Source organism: Chlorocebus sabaeus, chromosome 1 (assembly GCF_047675955.1).
Source record: "Chlorocebus sabaeus isolate Y175 chromosome 1, mChlSab1.0.hap1, whole genome shotgun sequence".
Taxonomy (NCBI): domain Eukaryota; kingdom Metazoa; phylum Chordata; class Mammalia; order Primates; family Cercopithecidae; genus Chlorocebus; species Chlorocebus sabaeus.
In genome coordinates this window covers 15,324,762-15,343,712 of record NC_132904.1, presented here as the reverse complement: position 1 = coordinate 15,343,712, position 18,951 = coordinate 15,324,762, and the positions used below count along the sequence as shown (strand labels likewise).

The 18,951-nt window shown below is 40.9% G+C and overlaps 1 protein-coding gene across 10 annotated transcripts in view; it reads left to right on the top strand.

The window, feature by feature from the left end:
- The window catches only part of CTNND1 (catenin delta 1), a 57,919-nt gene extending 54,763 nt beyond the window's left edge, over positions 1 to 3,156 (top strand). For 8 of the 10 annotated variants that reach the window (XM_007998136.3, XM_073016142.1, XM_007998082.3 and 5 more), the window contains one exon: positions 272 to 3,156. In XM_007998136.3, coding sequence (XP_007996327.1) covers positions 272 to 283 — 12 coding nt within the window. In that variant the 3' untranslated portion in view covers positions 284 to 3,156. The remainder of the gene's footprint in view (positions 1 to 271) is intronic. The other 2 variants (XM_037999289.2, XM_073016137.1) reach the window with 1 other exon arrangement.
- Positions 3,157 to 18,951: the final 15,795 nt, after the last annotated feature.

Here is an 18,951-nt window from a genome sequence, read left to right as displayed (position 1 = left end):
GTCCTTGAGGAAGGAGGCTCCTGTGTGCCAGCAATTTGTCAATCACGCTGCTCTGATCAGGCCAGAGGCTAACTAGTCTCAGCCACATGGGGCTCGAGGGGTTCTGCTTTTGTGATTATTACCTCTTAAGAGTCTGGGACATGCAGCTGGTAATCTGATTCTCCATTATGTGCTGCTTTCCTGTCTCCAGATTTGCTCAGCTTTTTTTGGGGGGGGGGTCTCCTTAATCCCAACCCCGTTAACATCCTCTCTTTCTCTTTTTTCTCCACAGCAGAAGATTTAGCACCACTGTCTCCATTCCATCTGGGCTTATATGTACTTTTATTTTTTGGTGGTGAAATTGACTGATGATTTTCCTTTTTCTTCGCTGGACTATTGTGCCAACTGCCAGGCTGCCTCCTGCCCTTACAGCCCTACGTGGCTGCCTTCTTTCCATCAATTCCCAACTTCTTCTGGTGAAGTTTAATTGTCTCAACGCTTCCCCCTCCCCCATTCCCTCCATTTTCTCCCAAGAAGCCTGACTCAGTTATTTGCATATTTTGAGAAACTGCTGCAGATTAGTTCATTTTGCCAGTTCTCCCTGGAACTCTTGGCCTTTTGTGGAGGGAGGGATGGAGAGAATAGCAATCTTCACTGGAAGCCGTGGGAAGAATTGGAAGTTACATGCTGTATATGCAATGTCCAGCAGTCTGATAAACTGATGATTCTTAATCAAGATTTTTTTCCTGGTGGGGAAGGGACTTTTATTTTCTTTTAGAGAGGGGAAAGTGTGAACTCTTCCCTTATTCCTAATGGCTATTTTTGAAGCAAAGAAGGCCGGCAACATTGGCACATGCCACCTGGCAAAGGACCCTTGAGTAAGTGAAGGTCTCCTAGAACTGGGATTAAGAAACCTTGCTCTCCTCATCTCCAAGGCAGGGACCATCAAGAACCTACAGACTCCATCTCTTCTGCAAGCCTCATGCCAACCCTGGGCTATTGCTGCTGCCCTTTAAACAGAGGCTGTCCTTAACCCACTTCTCCCGCCCTGTGATATGTCTGCTGAGTTGGCCTGGCCATTTCCAAGAGGCTGTAGAAAGGGGAGAATGTCAAGGAAGACTTTCAGTTGAGAAGGAGCAGAAAGATGTGTTTTTGGGAAGAAGAAGACCTCTAGGAGGAGCTAGCAGGAATGTACATGAAACGATTAGTCTGAAACTGGCTTCCCCACTCCCCTGTTTCTCCTTTTCCTATCCTTATAGGCCTGTCCCTTGCCTCTGCCCTGGATTGGTTGGCAAACTAAAGGACTTGATGTACATAACTCCTGTCCCTTTTACCCTTACAAGGTGGGGATTTCCCCTGGCTTTGCCTCTTCTTTGTGCCTTTGGCCTGGGGTGCATCTCCTCCCGCCCTTCCATGTGCCTTTCTTTGCCTCTGCAGTCTCATTTCTCATAATTTTGCAAATTATATTTTGTTGCTTTCTTACCTACTATTGGCCCTAAATAGCAGAAAGAAGAGAAGTGACCTAGAGAACCTCAGATTCTTCACTGAGGATTGGTATAGCCATGGTTTCAGTCATAGCAAAAGCTTTTGCTCAACAGCATATGGGTGGGGTTTTGCCAAAATTCTATTCTGATGAATCTCAAAGTAAGGTTGGTAAGGGAGGTGAGTGGTGTGACTCTTACTCCTTAGGTGCCCAGAATTTACCATCATCTCTGAAGGAGTTACAGGGAAGTGGTCTCCCCAATTGTCCCCTCCCTCCAGTATTGCCTCCTCTCACTTTAGCATATATTAATTAGCAGGTTGGGCTAGAGAAATCAGCTGCTATGCGGGTTGATTATTATTATTATTTTTAATCCTTTTCCTTATTTGCCTTCTACTCCCCTTAATCTAGTCTAAAAGCTCTGTTCCATGCAACTGGAGTTCTTTATCCCTCTCTTCCCCTTCCCTTATATATTGAGGCTATGGGGTAGGAGAAAAGTGCACAACCCACCACCCCCTTTACTCGTGCATTAAAATTTCTCATTTACCCTTTCCCCACTTTCCATTTCTTCCCACTTTCATCTACCTTTTCTGGCAAAAAGGAGCCTTTTGCTCTCTGTGACCCCTAAGAGCATACTGCACAGGGGAAATTGCCCCATCCAGACCTGGCTCCACTCTTAATTTCTTTTGTCCTCTTCTGCTCTTTTCCTGGTGCTCTTTTTTCTCGGTGGGGTGTGGGTAATAGAACAGCCATGGGCTTTTGGGGACCTTTAACTTTTTTTTTCCTCTTTTGTTTATAAAAACACTAAACATTCAATTCCAGAGAACCAAAAATCCCACCTTCCCACCGAACACTACTAAGGGGCCTGTGTTCTGCTCCATACCTTTTCTCTTTTCTTTCTGTCTTGTTAATGCTTTTAAAAACAAATGAGTTTTTTATATAAATAAAGTTTTTAAAGTGTGTATGTGGGGGGTCTGTGTCATTTCTTCAAGCTGTTATTTCTTCCCTGCTTTTCATCTTTGTTACTTCCTTATGTATCAGTGTCCTTTCCAGAGCAACCAGAAGGAGGTTATACCAGGATTTATTTTGAGCTCAGCCCCAAGTCTTATTAAGCAACATTCTTGTTAACTATATGTGAAACATTTTTTTCTTCTGAAGATTCTTAAAAATTGAATGTGGCTGAAGTTGAACATGGGAGCTTATTGCTAACTTAGGAGATACGAAACTGAAGCATAAAGAATTAATGACTGACTTTAATTACTGGGATTCTTTTGCAACATTTGACAAAACTAACATTGAATAAGGTCCACTGTAATATGTAGCCCTCTTAAATATAACACTTAGGACTAGAAGATTAGAAACTACCAATCCCAACTACCTAATAGGAAAATGTAGGATCAAAAGGCCCATGTATATAAGTACTGACCACTGGGCCATAATGTTGCTTCTCAGGCTATATGCAGTCCTTTAGTCAGAAGTCAGTAGACAGGCTTATTTATTAATATTTTACAGACCGTATTACCTGGATTACCAGGAACTGTCTTTGCTGCAGAGACCAAGGGTTAAGATCTATGGGAAGAGACTTATTTTTCTGAGGTCGTTATGTCCTGTCATATAATTAAAGACTAAAGAGAATTTATGTGAAATGCTTTCTGTATGCCCAAATCTTTAGATTAAAATTATATAGCTGCTTCTGATGATGGTCCTGTCTTATTTTATTGAACTAGGACTTGGGTATGAAAACTTTCATGGGCTAGTGAGACCAGGAAATCTACCTTTTAAAGCTTGATTTGTGTCTAACAATTGTAGTGTTAGACTAGAGGATGAAATACAAAGCCAAAAAGCTGTTTAGAGTTTACTTTCCAAAGAGTTTTGATAGCCCTGCTTGAGGTGATTTTTATCTATATAGAAAAACCTGGCTACTTGGTCAGCAACACTTTATTTCCCTGTTACGTTCTTATTCACTGCATTGAGCTAGATATACAAACCCTACTCTTCTGTCTTCCTCTTGGATTGGTCCATTTGTTTTATTTCATTCAATAAATATTTGCCAAGCATCTCCTATATGCTAAGCGTTGTGTCAAGGTTAGGTTTAGAGAGTGAAACAGATGGATCTTTTCTCATAGATTGCAATCCATGAGAATCATGTATAGCTAAGATCTATGATCAGATGAGATTGTGTGCGTTCAGGGTGATGGCCGTAGACAAGATCTATGATCTTAAAAACACTTCTCTCTGTGCCGTATCTAAATACAGTGAAATGTTACACAGAATGTTGTGTAAAGGCCCTATCTCACAAGTTTCTTGATACTGATGTACTTTGTGACAGAGGTCAAAGGTGGGACTTCACTTGGCCACCTTTTTTTTTTTTTTTTTTTTTTTTTTAAAGACAGAGTCTTGCTCTGTCACCCAGGCTGGAGTGCAGTGGTGCAATCTCGGTTCACTGCAACCTCTGCCTCCTGGGTTCAAGCGATTCTCCTGCCTCAGCCTCCCGAGTAGCTAGGATTACAGGTGCGTACCACCACACCTGGCTAATTTTGTATTTTTAGTAGAGACGGGATTTCACCATGTTGGCCAGGCTGGTCTCAAACTCCTGACCTCAAGTGATCCACCCGTCTTGGCCTCCCAAAGTGCTGGCATTACAGGCGTGAGCCACTGCGCATGGCCGGCCACTTGTTTTTCTTGCTGAACTAATATTCTTTGCTACAAACTGGAAACACCTCACCCAGGAAGAACTAAGGACCAGTCTTTTCATGCCATTTTTTCTCATTTTGTCTATTTTTATTTCTGAAGCAAAGGTTCTTAATATTTTCATAGATGGAATTGACTAGACGTAGCCCTATAGACCTGAGCAACTTACATAAGAATTCCCTGTATGCTTGTTGAAAATGCAGAGTCCCATGTTCCATTTCCAAAAATTGGTTCAGTAGGTGGGATTCAGGAATCTAAAATCATGGTAAGTCATCCAGGTTATCCTCTTTTTTTCGGTTGAGGGGACGGAATTTCGCTCTTGTCACCCAGGCTGGAGTGCAATGGCGCGATCTCAGCTTGGTGCAACCTCTGCCTCCCAGGTTAAAGTAATTCTCCTGCCTTGGCCTCTTGATTAGCTGGGACTACAGGTGCCCATCACCATGCCCAGCTAATACTTGTATTTTTAGTAGAGACGGGGTTTCACCATGTTGGCCAGGCTGGTCTTGAACTCCTGACCTCCAGTGATCCACCCACTTTGGCCTCCCAAAGTGCTGGGATTACAGGCGTGAGCCACCACGCCTGGCCCATCCAGGTTATTCTGATGTGTGTGGTCAGTTAACTGACTTAAGGGATTGATCTAGTGACTTGCTTAAGGTTACAGCCTCAAAGTGGAACCCAGGATTACTGGCTTCAACTCCACTGACAGTAATACTAGTATGGTGAATGTAGACAATATGATGTGATCACGATTTTAAGAGAGCATTCATAGAGGAAACTTTATGTCAAAGGAATGCATTACTTTGAATAGAGTTTGAGATAATGGTGATAGGTTGGTGTGTGGTATCTGGGTAGGAGAAGATTCTCATCCTGAAAATCATATGTAGGTAATGCTCAGGTTGCTGAGGCAGGAAGCTAGCCCTTAATAGGGGGTCCTCTAGTTCACAGAGAATCCCCTGGAATTGCCGACTTTGACTTAAGTGTTACTTCTAACTACAAAGGGTACCTCAACTGGGGAACAAGTAACCCCATTGGCTAAAGCCAAGGAGACCACATCTGGAAACTTAAATCACTCTGGTAGCTTCCAGAGAGAGCTACCTCAGGAAAACTCAAAAAAGAAACAAGATAATTGCTAGGAACAATTTTTTTTTTTTTCACACAGCTTTAAGACTGTTCTGTTGCCTGTGTCACTTAACGCATTAGTTCAACTGATCCGTCCAGGATTTAGAGACAGACATGGATGAAGAGAAAGTTGGAGGAGGTAAGATAGATTGATTGGTCTGATCATTTTAACCTGACATATTTTTATCCTTTTATGCAGTGCAAAATGACCATGGATAGCTATCCATGAATGGACTAAGAGCTTTACACTTGTTATAATTGTAGGAGCTATAAGCATGTGGCAACTAGCTTAAAATTTTTTTTTTTACCTGAGAAAAAGTGCTATACTTATCTCCATAAACTTCTCTTATCTTTATTGTTGAAAAAGGACAGGTTATTCCATTTTTATTGAGGACGCAAAAGTATTACTACCCTGCTGTTTTTTCCCCCAGTATCTCTAGTGCTAATGGACAGTGCCATAAGACATTTGTGCCTGAGGAAAAAGAAATATGAGATATCCGTGGTGATGTTCCAGTCAGTTACCCACTTTTGTTTGGATTACAGGCATGCACCACCACGCCCGGCTAATTTTGTATTTGTTGTAGAGATGGGGTTTCTCCTCGTTGGTCAGGTTGGTCTCAAACTCCCGATCTCAGGTGGTCTGCTTGCCTCGGTCTCCCAAAGTGCAGTGATACAGGCGTGAGCCACCATGCCCAGCTCACCTCAATTCTTTTTTTCCTTCCATCTTAAAGGCATCTTTGGTCTTAAACAGTTCATGCTGTTGGCAGAATCGGGGCAGGGGGAGTGCGTTGGTGTGCATATTTGGAACTAATTCAGGGCTCTGTTTTTGGCAGTATGCTGGATTAGATATTCTGAAAAATCCTTTCAGCTGAAGCAACCAAGATACTGGGTAAATATATTTATAAAAAATACTTTTAAACATGTTGCTGAGCAGGCACGAAAGTAAGGAGCCTACAGCTCTTCAAAATGAAGCAAAAGTTGGAATCCTAGGAAGTAACTGCCAAAGCCAGCTTTTCCTCAGAATTTTTGCCAAATTCAGCAGACCATAACCTTCTATTTTAGTGATTACACAAAGTATGGGCAACAGGAAATAAGAAATCTAGTGGGTTCCCTTGTAAAGCTAGATACCCTCAGTGTAAAGGTGAACAAGAAATAAACACTCTATAGAAGAGTGCAGCAAGGAACTCATTTGTCTCAACCTTGGTGCCACATGGAAGGTATAGAGTATCTGCCCTGACAATTCATAACCACAAATGGCCTTCTATGGGCTTTCAGTCCAAACTTAGGCTACCTGTGTGGTCCAAAAAGCTTAACTGGGGAATTTGAAGTGATTTCTGGAATTTAAAGTTGTTTATGCTTCCAGGTGATTTCCAGAAGCAAATGCAATTCCTCTAAGGCCCCAGAACAATTCCCATAGATATACTTTCAAGGCAAATGAGTGCTCTTGCCCAAAAATTATAAACTGAACGAAGAAGTAAGGCACAATGAGTGAAAATGGAGACAGACACAGAAGCTGATCTTTTACATACTTAAGATGTTGGCATTGTTGCACAGATTGTAATGAAATAATGATTAATGAACTTTTTGAATTAGTGGAAAAAAAGCCTTTTTGAATTAGAAGTGAAAAATACAAATTTGAGGTAATAAGTTAATGGATGGATTAAATAGATTAGACAAATGGAAGGAGGATTTGTGAACTGGAAGATAAGAAATTATACAGAATGCACTCCAGATAAAGACAGAATGGAAAATAGGCAAGAGGTTGAGATGACAATGGAATAAGATCTAATATACATTATTTGGAACATCAGGAGATAATAGGAGGAGGCGATATTCAAAGAGAAATTTTTTAGGGTTTGATGAAAGGCACCAAACCTCAGACTTAGGGAGCCCAGTGAATCTCAAGCAAGATAAACCAACTTATCTAGTACATCAGGGTGAGATGCAGAAAACCAAAGAAAAGATTTTGGGCATCTGGAGAGAAAATACAGACTACCTGTAGAAAACCAGCCAGATGGTGACTTCTGTGTCAACAATGAAAGCCAGGAAACGGTGAAATTTATCTTCATCATGTTAAGAAAAAAAGGAACTTCTTACGGAAGCTTACCCCCAGTGACACTTTTTTTTAAAAGAGCTAAAACATTTTCAGACAAAAGCAGAGTTTCCACTCATAAAAGGATGTCCTTGAGGTGGAAGGAAAATGATCTCAGATGGAGAATCAGATGCAAGAAGGAACACTGAACAAGATTGCTAAAGCCTTCACTGTAAGAGGAATGTGTAATTTATGGGAGAGAAATACAGACTAGAATTGAAATGCAGGATAACAATAGCATGTAAAGTTGAGGGAGCAATAACAACACTAATTTTCAGGTTCTTCAGGAGGAAAGTAAAGATACTGATAAGACTTGAAAAACTAAATAGATTGGTACAGAAGTAATTGCATTGAAATGGCAAAAACTGCAATGACTTTTGCACCAACCTAATACGTATTAGCTGGAATAACCACTAAAGAATGAACACAGGACATATAACCTCCAAACAAATAGAGAAGAAAGCAAAAGGAGTGTGGGCAAGGTTAGTACTGGTGCTGCATCTGATGGAACAAGCTGAGCCTGCAGGGCAGTGGTGGTTGGTGGTGGTGGTGGTGAAGCACCCACCTTCATATCACAGCACTGGGGTATAGCATGTGGCAAGTGAAGTAGATGTGTGCAGCAAAGAGCAGAGTGAAGAACAAGAATAGGGACAAGGGAAATAGCTCCAAGACAATTTCTATAAAAGCAAAGTTAAAAATTGGCTGCTATATGAGTTGGTCAGCCTGGCTTAAAGACAGAGTCAGTACAAAAGCTTTCATACCTTGCTGATGAAATTGCAAAGTCTTATTTGTCTGAGTAGCTTCCCCATATCCTAAAAGGGTTTGACCCAGAGTAGGGCTAGACTAAAGCTGGAGGCTACCCTTTGACATGAAGATGTATCATTTTTAGGTACCACTGGCTTTAGAGTAGGAGAGGTCATGGGGAAGCATTAGGCTATTCAAGCTCATCTCTGGGTCATCATTTCCTGAGCACTAAGAAGGGCTTACTCAGGGACATTGATTCAATTTTGAATTGGTGGTACATTACAACGTCACACATTTGCAACAGACATTTCTCTGTCCCTTAGGGTACACTTAAAGCATGTCTATACTAGTGATACAAGCTTAGATTATATATGGGATCAAGATGTGCTATCTTCTGTCTTATTCAAATGCCTTTTGCTTTAATCTTTTTATTTCTTATTATTTTTTTGAGACGGAGTCTCACTCTGTCACCCAGGCTGGAGTGCAGTGGTGCGATCTCTGCTCACTGCAACCTCCACCTCCTGGGTTCAAGCGATTCTCCTGCCTCAGCCTCCGGAGTAGCTGGGATTACAGGTGCCTGCCACCATGCCTCACTAATTTTTGTATTCTTTTAGTGGAGATGGGGTTTCACCATATTGGCCAGGCTGGTCCTGACCTCAGGTGATCCGCTCATCTTGGCCTCCCAAAGCGCTGGAATTACAGGTGTGAGCCACCATGCCTGGCTTTTTATTTCTTTTATTGAGGTTAATGACTCTGAAATCTAGCTCAGATTTTTGAGATGATTTAGAATGATCATTTATATTAAACTACTCAGCACAAAATTCAGGCTCTGGAACCAAATTGTTTGAGTTCAAGTCCTTGCTGTGCTACTTAGCTGTGTGACCTTGAGCAGATTTCTAAAGCGTTTGGTACCCTTCATCATGGGAAGAATAATATCTACATATTATGAAGATGTAATGAGATAATGAATGTAATTGGACTTAAAACAGTACCTGGCACATAGTGTATTATTACTATTGTATTTATCACCAGGTACTTTTACATATATATGCATATAATTAGTTATGTGATTGCTGAGTTATTATGTCCAACTACTTCAGGGATTCAAGAGGAACTCAAAATAACAAGCAAGTGGTATACATGTCCACACCCTAGATTAGGAAAAGATAGCCTTAGTCTTTCAGTGGGTACTTAGACCTCTTTTGTCCAGGCTCTGTTCTAGGTGCTTAAGTGTTAGGAATGATTCTTGCAAAAGTGAATGTTAAAGGCTTAGAGATTACTATGTGGCATTCCCACGTGGAAGCATCTGTTTATTCTGGTAGTGCTTGTGACAGCACATAGACTTTTCTGAACCAAGATGAGAAAAGACTTCCTCACAAGATATCAAGGTTTTTCTGGGTGTCTGAAACCTCAAGAGATAAAAGAGTATTCTTTGGGCATGAGAACTCATGAGTGATATGAAGGGATTTAATTGAATGAAAGAATGAATAAAAAGCTATATACATTTATTAAGTACTTTGTTGTATGCTAGGCCCTATACTGGTGATAGACATGTAGTGAGCACATGTCCTCAAGGAACATTTGGTAAATTACTCCAAGGGCAAAGGGTTTTAAGCAGTGAAGTCATTAGATCGCTAGCTATAGAGAAGAGTGTGGAGAGGAAAAGACTGGATGATCAGAGGAAGCTGCAAGATTCTAGGCAAGCGATAATGGTGGCTTAGACTAGGTCATAGTACAGAAAGAAAAGAATATTTCCAGTTCAGTAATGTAAATAGCTAATATTTAGTGCTGTGTAAAACTTTCTAAGTACTTTGAATATATTAACATTTAATCACATGAACCCTATACATAGGAGAATGACCTGAATATATATAATAATAGCAAATATTTTGGGGCTAACCTTTGTGCTCGGCTTCACATGCATTCTTTCTTTTTTTTTTTTTTTGAGATGGAGTCTTGCTCTGTCACCCAGGCTGGAGTGCAGTGACTGATCTTGGCTCACTGCAACCCCCACCTCCCAGATTCAAACAATTCCTGCCTCAGCCTCCCAAGTATCTGGGATTACAGGCGTGTACTACCACATCTGCCTAATTTTTGTATTTTTAGTAGAAATGGGGTTTCACCATGTTGGCCAGGCTGGTGTCGAACTCCTGACCTCAGGTGATCTGCCCTCCTCAGCCTCCCAAAGTGCTAGGATTACAGGCATGAGCCACCGCGCCCAGCCATATGTATTATTCTTGTTTAATTACTACAACTCTGTGATTCTCCCCATTTTACAGCAGTTAAGTAACTTGCCTTAGGCTACACTCAGTGACAAAGGTTAAACATTTTTTTTTGTTTTTGATCAGATTTGTTTGATTAGAAATGCTGTGGGTTTTTCTTTTTATTTTTTTCACTACTAACATAGATTGCTTTAGAAGGTAGAATTGGTGGAACATAGGGTGAGGAGAAGAGTTGAGAATGAGTTCCTCCAGCCTGGGAAACATGGTGAAACCCTGTCTCTATTAAAAATACAAAAAATTATCTGGGTGTGGTGGCACAGGGCTTCTGGTCCCAGTTACTCGGGAGGCTGAGGTGGGAGGATGGCTTAAGCCTGGGAGGCAGAGGTTACAGTGAGCCAAGATCATGCCACTACACTCCAGCCTGGGTGAAAGAGTGAGACCCCATCTAAAAAAAAAGAAACATAAAGAATGATTTTCTGATACGTGGGTGATATCAGCCACATATTTCCTGATTGAGACAGGAAACAGTGGCAAGTAGAAGGATATGTTGGAAAAGAAAAGTTTAGTTAGTGCCCGACCACAAAAATTTAATGGAGGTTATGATGTACATATTCTGCAATTTTGTTTTTTCCCCATAAAGCATGTCATGGACATCTTTCTACCATAGTGCATATTAGTCTTCCTTGTTTTCCTCATGATTGCCTAGTTTACCATTGTTAGACCTGGTATCTTCCTGCTTCTGGACCACCTTTTTGTGGCCAAAATGGAAGTCTCATAGCCCACTTAGGAGACATTTTTCCCAGTATAGGACCTCAGTCCAGAGCCCATGATCCTATGGTTAAGATGAGCAGACAGTGTGGCCGTTTTGCCCCCTCTCTGGACAATTCAGCCTTATCAACCTCTATCTCACTTCCTCAGAGGATTTGGAAATATGCTTCCTACTGATCTGTGCCCCTGGGCAGAGATGCTAAGTATCCTGTCCCCGCCTTCCTTCGGAACATAACACAGAGGATTTTTGGCTTTTTAAATCTACGTTTTATCTGAAGATAGGGATTGCTCTGCCTGCCATCCCCAAACCTACAGTCCTGACACTGTGTGAAATGAGTGCAGAGGAAAGAGGTGGGATGCCGTTGGCTTTGAGTCCTAGCCAGCCGTTTGAAGGCTACAGTCTGCTTCTAATTTGTTTCTGATGGAATTCCCAGGAAGGACCCTGGCTCAACCTGACTCTCATGTCTTCTCTGTAGTTTGGAGAAGTCAGGTCCAAAACTCTCCTTTCTGGGCCTCTCTAATGTCTGACTGTGGACAGTTAGTATCTCAGCTCTGACTTCCCCTTTACTTTCTGTAGAGTGTCTTGAATTCTGGTAACTCGTATTCTAGTGATGGCACCTCATTGCCAGTTGCTTTGTAACCTGCATTCCATAGTGTTGTTTACATGAAACTGACTTAAAAAGTGAAACCCTGACCCCATCAGTACTGTCACTCATCACTTAATGGCAAGGATATGTTCTAAGAAATGCATTGTTAAGCAATTTCATTGTTGTGGGAACATCATAGAGTGTCCTTATGCAAATCTAGATGATACCATTTACTACACTCCTGGGCCATGTGGTATAGCCCGTTACTCCTAGGCTATAAACCTGTACAGCATGTGTGTACCATTATTATAGTAATAATGAATACTGTAGGCAATTGTAATACGGTATTTGCATGTCTAAACATAGAAAAGATGCAGTAAAAATATGGTATAAAAGATGAAACAACTGATATACCTGCATAGAGTACTTACGTGAATGAAGCTTGAGGACTGAAAGTTGCTCTGGGTGAGTCAGTGAGTGAGTGGTGAGTGCATGTGAAGACCTACAACATTACTGTACGCTTAGGCTACACTAAATTTATAAACTATTTTTCTTCAGTAATAAATTAACCTTAGCTTACTATAGCTTTTCTTCATAAACTTTAAAAATTAAAAAACTTTTGACTTTTTTGTAATAGCAGCTTAAGCAAACACATTGGACAGCTGTACAAAATATTTTCTTTCTCCATATCCTTATTCTATAAGCTATTTTCTATTTAAATTTTGTTCTTTTACTTTAAACATTTTTTCTCGTTGTTGTTGTTAAAAACTAAGACATAATTCCAGCTCTTTGGCAGGATAGCTTGAGACCAGGAGTTCAAGACAAGCTTGGGAAACATAGCAAACCCTGTCTCTACAAAAAAACAAAAAAATTAGCCGGGAGCAATGATGCACTCCTGTAGTCCTAGCTTCTTGGGAGGCTGAGGCAGGAGGATCCCTTGAGTCCAGGAGTTCCAGGTTACAGTGAGCCACTGCACTCCAGCCTGGATGACAGAATAAGACCCTGTCTCTCAGAATGAATCAATCACACATAAAAGCCAAAACTAACACACAAGCACACAGCACGTGTTAGCTTAGGCTTATGTGGGGTCAGGATCATCACTGTCTTTCACCTCCATATTGTGTCTTATTAGGGGCAATAATATGCATGAAGCTGTCATCTATGGTAATAATGCTTTCTTCTGGAAGATCTGCTGAAGGACCTGCCTGGGGCTATTTTACACTTAACCTTTTTAAAGTTTTGAGACAGTGTCTTGTTCTCTTGCCTAGGCTGGAGTGCAGTGGCACGATTTTGGCTCACCGCAGCCTTAAACTCCTCAGGCTCAGGTGATCCTCCCATCTCAACCTCCTGAGTAGAGCTGGACTACAGGTGATGCCACCATGCCCGACTAAGTTTTGTATCTTTTTTTGTAGAGATGGAGTCCCACCATGTTGCCCAGGCTCAGGCTGGTCTCGAACTCCTGGGCTCAAGCAATCCTCCTGCCTTGGCCTCCCAAAATGCTGGCATTTCAAGCATGGGCCACCCTGCCTGGCATAGTTAAACTTTTTTTTAATAAGTAGGAATATACTCTAAAATAATCAAATATAGTAAATACATAAACCAATAACAATCATTTATTATTATCAAGTGTTATGTATGATACATAATTGTATGTGCTGTACTTTTATATGGCTGACAGTGCAGTAGGTTTGTTTACACCAGTATCACCACAAATACATGAGTAATGCATTGTGTTATGATACTACAACCATTATGATGTTGCTAGTGATGGGAAACTACTTCATATAGATGCTAGGGCCTAAGGCTATTCCTGTCTTTGAGGAGCTCTGATCTCAGGGATGAAGGCAGTAAATTCATTAATGAGGTAAGCATTATTATAATGATTTCTCTTTAACATTTAGAAGAGGGTTGACTTCTGCCAGGAAGGAGGACAAGGCTTCACTGAGGTGACATTTTGGTTGGTTTGAAAGGATAATTAAGATTCCACTGGTGTGAAGTCATTCAACTCAGATAGAATAATGTGCAAGAGTACAGAAATATAAAAAGAATGTGGCTCATTAGGTGTCCACATAGGCAAGGGGAAGTTTCTCTTTATAGAAACATTTCAGCTCATAATCGAAGGTGTGATTGAAATAGAATATTATCTTTTTGCAATCCCTAATAAAGGGATCTTAGGTATTGAGCATCAACAGCTGCTAACATCATAAAAAGAGATCGCGATCACCTATGAAGTAGTTTAAAAAAGTATCAAGCCTGAGTCTGATCAAACTTGTAGATCCAAATATTTTATAGGAAACACAGAAGATGGGGGCAGTGTTAAACTATACCATGAGGATGTAATTCGCAAAATGGGAGGAATTACAAATGACCCAATGTCTTTAATAAATCAATTGTAAGGAAAAGAAAAAATGGAGACAGACCTATAAATTAAAAGAAAAAATATCCGTCTCAATGCATGGGTCTTATTCGGATCCTAACATAAAGAGGACATTTTATGAGACAATTGGAAAGTTGAACACTGGGTATTTGATGTTACTCAGGGATTATTATTTTTAGATGTGACGGTGGTTTCATGGGTTATGATTAATTCATTGTAAATTTGAGCAATGTACTGAAATTTTAATGGACAAAATGTTACGATGAGGAAATTTGCTTTTAAGCATGGGGGAAGAGTAGATGGGGCTACAAGTGACACAATTGGCTATGGGTAATTCAAGCTGAGGTATGGGTACACCAAGGTTCATTATAGTATTCTATTTGATTTTTCTGTATTTTATTTAAAATTTAAAATTAGAATTCCCTGTAATAATTTTTTTTTAAAATGGTATATTTGGGATCTATTAGCTCCATGTGGCTGAGTCACAGGTACATACGGGGCAGCAGGATATGGGGTTATGAAGGGAGTGGCAGTGGCAGTGTGGTGCTTGGGCTATAAAGTTCTTTTCATTCAGACAAATGAGTCTCGCACCATCCTGGAGACCTAGCGTTCTGAGGTGGAGCCTCTGGAGCAAGGAGAGGGGACAGGAGCTGAACAGAGGGGATACCAGGACATTTTAACAAGAACAGCTTTGCTTCTAACTTTTATTAAATCGGGCTTTCAGGTAATATTTTATTTAAAACCCGGATTCTGAGGCTTCAAACAATTTCTCTATAGCCATTGAGAGAACAGTTGAATATTTTAAAGACCGTCACTAGAGCCATAGCGCAGAAGATTGGAGGCAGGGAAATCAGCTGGGAGGCTATTTTAATATGGCAAATGAATAAAGCCATTTGTTTTGAGAGGAATTTAGCTAATGGAGATTTGGTGCCAGGAGGTAAACCTTTTAAGACATTATTTGTAGTTATTGTTTCCCAGGCCATACATCTAGGGAAGACAACGAAGAGGGTTTGGAAATATGCTCACTCCTTGTGACAACAAAACCTGTCCTTAGCACCTACTGGGGAATAGGCTGGAACCCTGCTCCTTTCTCTTCTATCTGGCTCTTGGCAGAGCACACGGAGAGCTCATGTCTCCCTTACAACTGTCTCAGCATCTTCTTTGATCAGTCTCCGGTCTGTCCTCCTGTGCACCATAACTGAGAATTTGGTGAGGCAGGGAGTAATGCCAGTGGTTTGGGCTCACAGGGACCACTTGTATTGTTGTTGCTCTTGTCTCAACTATAGCTGCTTTCAGTATGCACCACCACATCTACTTGACAGTGCTCTACCTTCTTATAGCGGCTTAAACTCCAGTCTGTAAGGCCCCAACAGTTAGCCATCTCTTCTCTTTTCTGTGAAATCTTAGAGTCTGTCTAATTAGGCAAATCCACTGACTTTCCCTCCTAGTAATCTCCCTCAGACGTAATGTCTCACTGAGCCCTGTGCTTTTAAAACACATGGACACATACTCATGCATCAAGCTGCTTACGGCTGATAAAAGTGAACTATTAACATTCCAGACTCTGCTAGGTGCAGTGGCTCACACCTGTAATCCTAACACTTTGGGAAGCTGAGGTGGGAAGCTCCCAGGAGTTTGAGACCACCCTGGGCAACACAGTGAGGCCCCATCTCTACAAGAAACCCAAAAATTAGCTGGGCTTGGGGTTACGTGCCTGTAATCCCAGCTACTCAGGAGGCTGAGGGAGGAGGATCATTTGAACATGGGAGGTTGAGGCTGCAGTGAGTTGCCACTGCACTCCAGCCTGGGTGACAAAGTGAGATCTTGTCTAAAAATAAAAATAAGAACATTTAGATCTTGTCTAAAAATAAAAAAACATTCCAGACTTGGTGAAAATCATTTAGGTACATCTTTATGCATCTCTATCCCTCTGACTTTCACTGTACAATGTCCTAGTGGGCGGGATGCATGCTTCTTAACCTTGCCTTTGCCCCTCTGACTTGATGCTTAAGTGAAGCCTCTTTAGTTCTTACTTTTTGTGCTCATTAAGATCTTAGCCTTCTTAAATTATGGAACTCCTTGAGAATCTGATGATCATTATGGACCTGCTCCAGAAAAATGCACACACATAGTATTTTGCCTACCATTTGCGAGTCTCTAGAATTTTAAAGCTGCTACAATTTATATGCATCAGGAAGATTTGATGGCAGAGAGTTTCTTGATAAAAATACAGTATTCCTTTATTGCTGCTTGTTTGGTTGTTTTTTTAAAAATGTGGTATTTCTTGTCCTACCCTAGAATTTCTGGTGCCAGTATCACCAATTTGAACAATCTCCCTGGTAATTCTAAAGTTCACTAAGATTGGAGAAGTTCTGCTCTAAAGACTCAGCTTATCTTCACAGTCTATCTCATCTTCCGCTCCACCACTTAACTCCTGCTACAGGGGTTCAAACTCTGGAGTCCTGGTCGTTATCTAAAGAGAACAACTACCTTCCTCTAGGGCTAAAGTGAAGCCCCTTCATGGAGAAGCACTACAGTCTGACAGTGGACCCAGGTCTCCTTCATTTTCAGGTATAGTTCTGAATTCAGAAAGCCAAGTCATGTCCCAGAGAGCTGCACTTCCCGCCTTCTTTCTGTCCGTCTCTCATCAATTATTTCTGTACTTATCTTCCCCCAATTCAGACTGGAACGTTCCCTCTTCTGGAGGTGTGGCTTTCCACCATGCAAGATGTCTTGTGCTTCTGCATGTTTGCATCCAGGTGTATTATTCCTGTATGGTAGCCAGTGGTCCAGAGTTAGAGTGCCTTGTAAATGGCTGTAGGTAGGATACAGTAAAAAGGTTTGCAGAGTTAAGCTTACATCCCAGCAGGTCGAGGTACTTCTTTGAGGTACAGAACTGATAACAGGGCTGGGCGTAGTGGCTCACACGTATAATTCCAGCACTTTGGGAGGCCAAGGTGAGCGGATTACTTGAGGGTAGGAGTTTGAGACCAGCCTGGCCAACATGGTGAAACACCATCTCTACTAAAAATACGAAAATTAGCTAGGTGTGGTGGTGCATGTCTGTATTCCCAGCTACTCAGGAGGCTGAGGCAGAAGAATGGCTCAGGAGGCGAAGGTTGCAGTGAGCCAAGATTGCATCACTGCACTCCAACTTGAGTGACAGAGTGAGTGAGACTCTGTCTCAAAAACAAACAACAAACTGATGACAGAGCAGAGAAGGTCATATTGAGTAACTTTTAATATATTATTTTTACTAGCTGTAAACAATTTTAAAAATGTAATAATTGAAAATAATTTAGAGAGTTCAGAAAGGGCCAGGCACAGTGGCTCATGTCTGTTATCTCAGCACTTTGGGAGGCCAAGGTGGGAGGATTACTTGAGCCTAAGAGTTCAAGACCAACCTAGGCAACGCAGTGAGACCTCTGTCTCTAAAGAAAAATAAAGTAGTTGGGTGTGGTCACGTGTACCTGTACTCCCAGATACTTGGCAGACTGAGGCAGGAGGATCCCTTGAACCCAGGAGGTTGAACCTGCAGTGAACCATGATCACACCACTGCACAGCCAGGGTGACAGAGTGAGACCCCATCTTTAAGTAAATAAATAAGAAAGTACAGCAAGTTTTTTTTTTTTTTTTAAGTAGAGGCTAAGTCAATTGTAATCCTAGTTCCTGCCATCCAGAGGCAACCATTATTAACATTCTGGTGTCCTTCCATCTAGTGTTTTTCTGTTTTTAAAAATAATAATAATAATGATAGAGATTATACAATATATACAACAGTTACCTGCTTTTCTTTGCCTAACATTGTTTTATAACATTTTCCAATTCTTCAAAGTCATATTTTTTTCATGGCTGCATGATATTTAATTAAATGAATATACCATTATTTAACTTTTGCTCAGTTGTTGGATACTTAAGTGTAATACCTATGTATAGTATTATAAACTTGCTGTAATAAACATCTTTGTACCTAAATCTTTTTCTTCTGGATTTTTTCCTTAGAAGAGGAATTGCTGGGTCAGAAATTATGAACATTTTTAAGACTCTTGATATACAGTACTAAATTATTATTCAGAAAAGTTAGAGTATGTAGCCTTTTCAGATTGGGTTCTTTTACTTAGGAATAGCATTTAAAGCTCTTTCCTGTCATGTTATAGTTTGATAGCTCATTTCTTCTTCTTGCTCAATAATATTCCATTGTGTGGCTGTATCCATTTACCTGGATAAACAAAACCAAAAACATCTTGGGTGCTTCCAAATTTTAGCAATTATGAATAAAACTGCTGTAAACATTCCTGTTCAGGTTTTTGTGAGGATATAAGTTTTCAGTTAATTTGAGTAAATACCAAGGAGTATGATATGGTATGGATTTGTGTCCCCACCCAAATCTCATGTCGAATTGTAATCCCCAGTGTTGGAGGAGGGGCTTGGTGGGAGGTGATTGGATCATAAGGTTTGATTTCCCCCTTGCTGTTCTCATGAAAATGAGTGAGTTCTCCTGAGATCTGGTTGTTTAAAAGTGTGTAGCACCTCCTCCTTCACTGTGTTTCTTCTGCTCCAGCCATGTAAGATGTGCCAGCTTCCCCTTTGCCTTCTGCCATGATTGTAAGTTGTCCGAGGCCTCCCAGAAGCAGAAGCCTGTACAGCCTGCAGAACCATGAGACAATTAAACCTCTTTTCTTTATAAATTACCCAGTTTCAAGTATTTCTTTATAGCAGTGTGAGAACAGACTAGTACAGAGCACAATTGCTGAGTCATGTGGTAAGTCTGTGCTTAGCATTGTAAACTGAAATTCCTTTTCCTCCAGCAGTGAGGGAGAGTTCCTGCTGTTCCCCATCCTCTCCAGCACTTGGTGTAAATGTTTGTGTTTTAGATTTCAGTCTTTCTAAT